This window comes from Myotis brandtii, unplaced genomic scaffold (genome assembly GCF_000412655.1).
Source record: "Myotis brandtii unplaced genomic scaffold, ASM41265v1 scaffold64, whole genome shotgun sequence".
NCBI classification, from domain to species: domain Eukaryota; kingdom Metazoa; phylum Chordata; class Mammalia; order Chiroptera; family Vespertilionidae; genus Myotis; species Myotis brandtii.
This window is the reverse complement of record NW_005370460.1, coordinates 948,908-950,427: the sequence shown is the minus strand read 5'-3', so window position 1 is coordinate 950,427 and position 1,520 is coordinate 948,908. Positions and strand designations below refer to the sequence as shown.

Here is a 1,520-nt window from a genome sequence, read left to right as displayed (position 1 = left end):
AGGTCCAGGTGGAGTCTGGCAGCAGGACGTGGTGACTCTTGGGGTGGCCTGGGATCAGACTAACCACCGTGGGGGGGGGGGGCTCAAGGGACAAAAATAAAATCTTTTGGCTTCCAGGCGGGGACGGGCAGGGGTGCCCGTCCAGGGCTCTGGGCTGTACAAGCAGAGCCCGCCCTGCAGCCCCTGCGGCCCCATCTCAGGTGCCTGGGAAGGCATGTTTTAGAGAAGCCAGGCGATCGTCAGGGGAGCTACTGGGGCCCCAGGAAAAGCACTAGTTTTGTAATTAGACCCGGTTTGACCCTGGCTCCACGCCTCTCGTCCTCAACCTGCCAGAGCACCTCCTCATCTCTGAGTTGGACACGGTCAGCCCCAGAGGCTCAAGGGCAGCGTGGAGCTGCACCTCCCGGTCTGGCCAGGAGACAGCTGGGCACAGAGGCCAGGCGCCAGGCACCGCCACCCAGCAGCATAGCACCGACAGCAGCGCCTCCACCTCCTGCGGGAGAGCCGTCCTGCTCTCTGTGCTCGCCAGGGAAAGCCCAGGTAGACAGAGAGCCACGCCCGCCAGGCCTGGCCACGAGCGTGTGTTGTGGTGTGTCGGGGGGAAGCCTGGGTGGCGAGCCGAGGGCCCAGGGAGGCTGGGGACCCGGCTGGTGACGGTGACGGGCAGCTGGGCCCTGGGCTGGGAGTAGCCGAGACCCGTCGGGCCCTGGCGTGCAGGTCCCCCAGGTGGACCTTGGGTTTCGGCTGGAATGCCAAGTAGGTCGGCACCGCCAAGAGCTTCTGGGGAAGAACTTGTGGCGCCCCCCCCCGCCCCCCCGCCAGGGCAGCGAGGGGCCGGCAGACGGGCCCTGACTTACTGGTGCTCCGTCCCGACAGCTTCAGCTCCAGCTCCTGCACCTGCCTGACCAGCAGGGACACGTGCTGCAGGGCGTCCCTGTTCTGCAGCAGGAGCTGGTGCACGCGGGCCTGCGCCTCCAGCCTCGCCGCCGCCTCCGCAGCCAGCTGGTCCTTCAGCAAGTGAACCTGACGCAGGAAGCAGAGACGAGGGGGTGGAGAAGAGAGAGGCAGAGAAGATAGACGTGAATGCCAACCCGGGGCGCTCGCAGGGACCAGACATGACCCCACATTCAACCCCAGACGAAGCGGCACCTGGGCTTGTCATCCTGGTGTTTCCAAGAAGCAGCTCACAGCAGTCACCCCCAAACACAGAACCTGAAGCCCCTGCGGCCCTTTTGAAACTGTGAGGTGGCCTCCACCAAGTCTGTCTTCACGTCTGTGGTGTCAGCCCCGTCCCCTGACCGTCCATCCCTTCCTATGTCTATGGCCCCCGGACTGGGCCCGCTGCCTGCGTGTCCCAGGCGGCTCCTGGAGAGCTCGCGGTGGGACGCACTGAGCGGAAGGACCCCGAGGAAGTGGAGCCCCAGGCAGGAAGATGCTCACACAGGTGACCTTGTGCCTAGAAGGGCATTAAGGGGTCGCTGTGGGGGTGACGTGAGCGTGGCAGCCCTGGGCAAGGTGCA

At 65.7% G+C, this 1,520-nt stretch overlaps 1 protein-coding gene across 1 annotated transcript in view; it reads right to left on the bottom strand.

Annotated features, from left to right (window-relative positions):
* The window catches only part of NOS1AP (nitric oxide synthase 1 (neuronal) adaptor protein), a 113,316-nt gene that overhangs the window by 7,517 nt on the left and 104,279 nt on the right, over positions 1 to 1,520 (bottom strand). Inside the window, exon 9 of the mRNA XM_014528519.1 lies at positions 858 to 1,023. Coding sequence (XP_014384005.1) covers positions 858 to 1,023 — 166 coding nt within the window. The remainder of the gene's footprint in view (positions 1 to 857; positions 1,024 to 1,520) is intronic.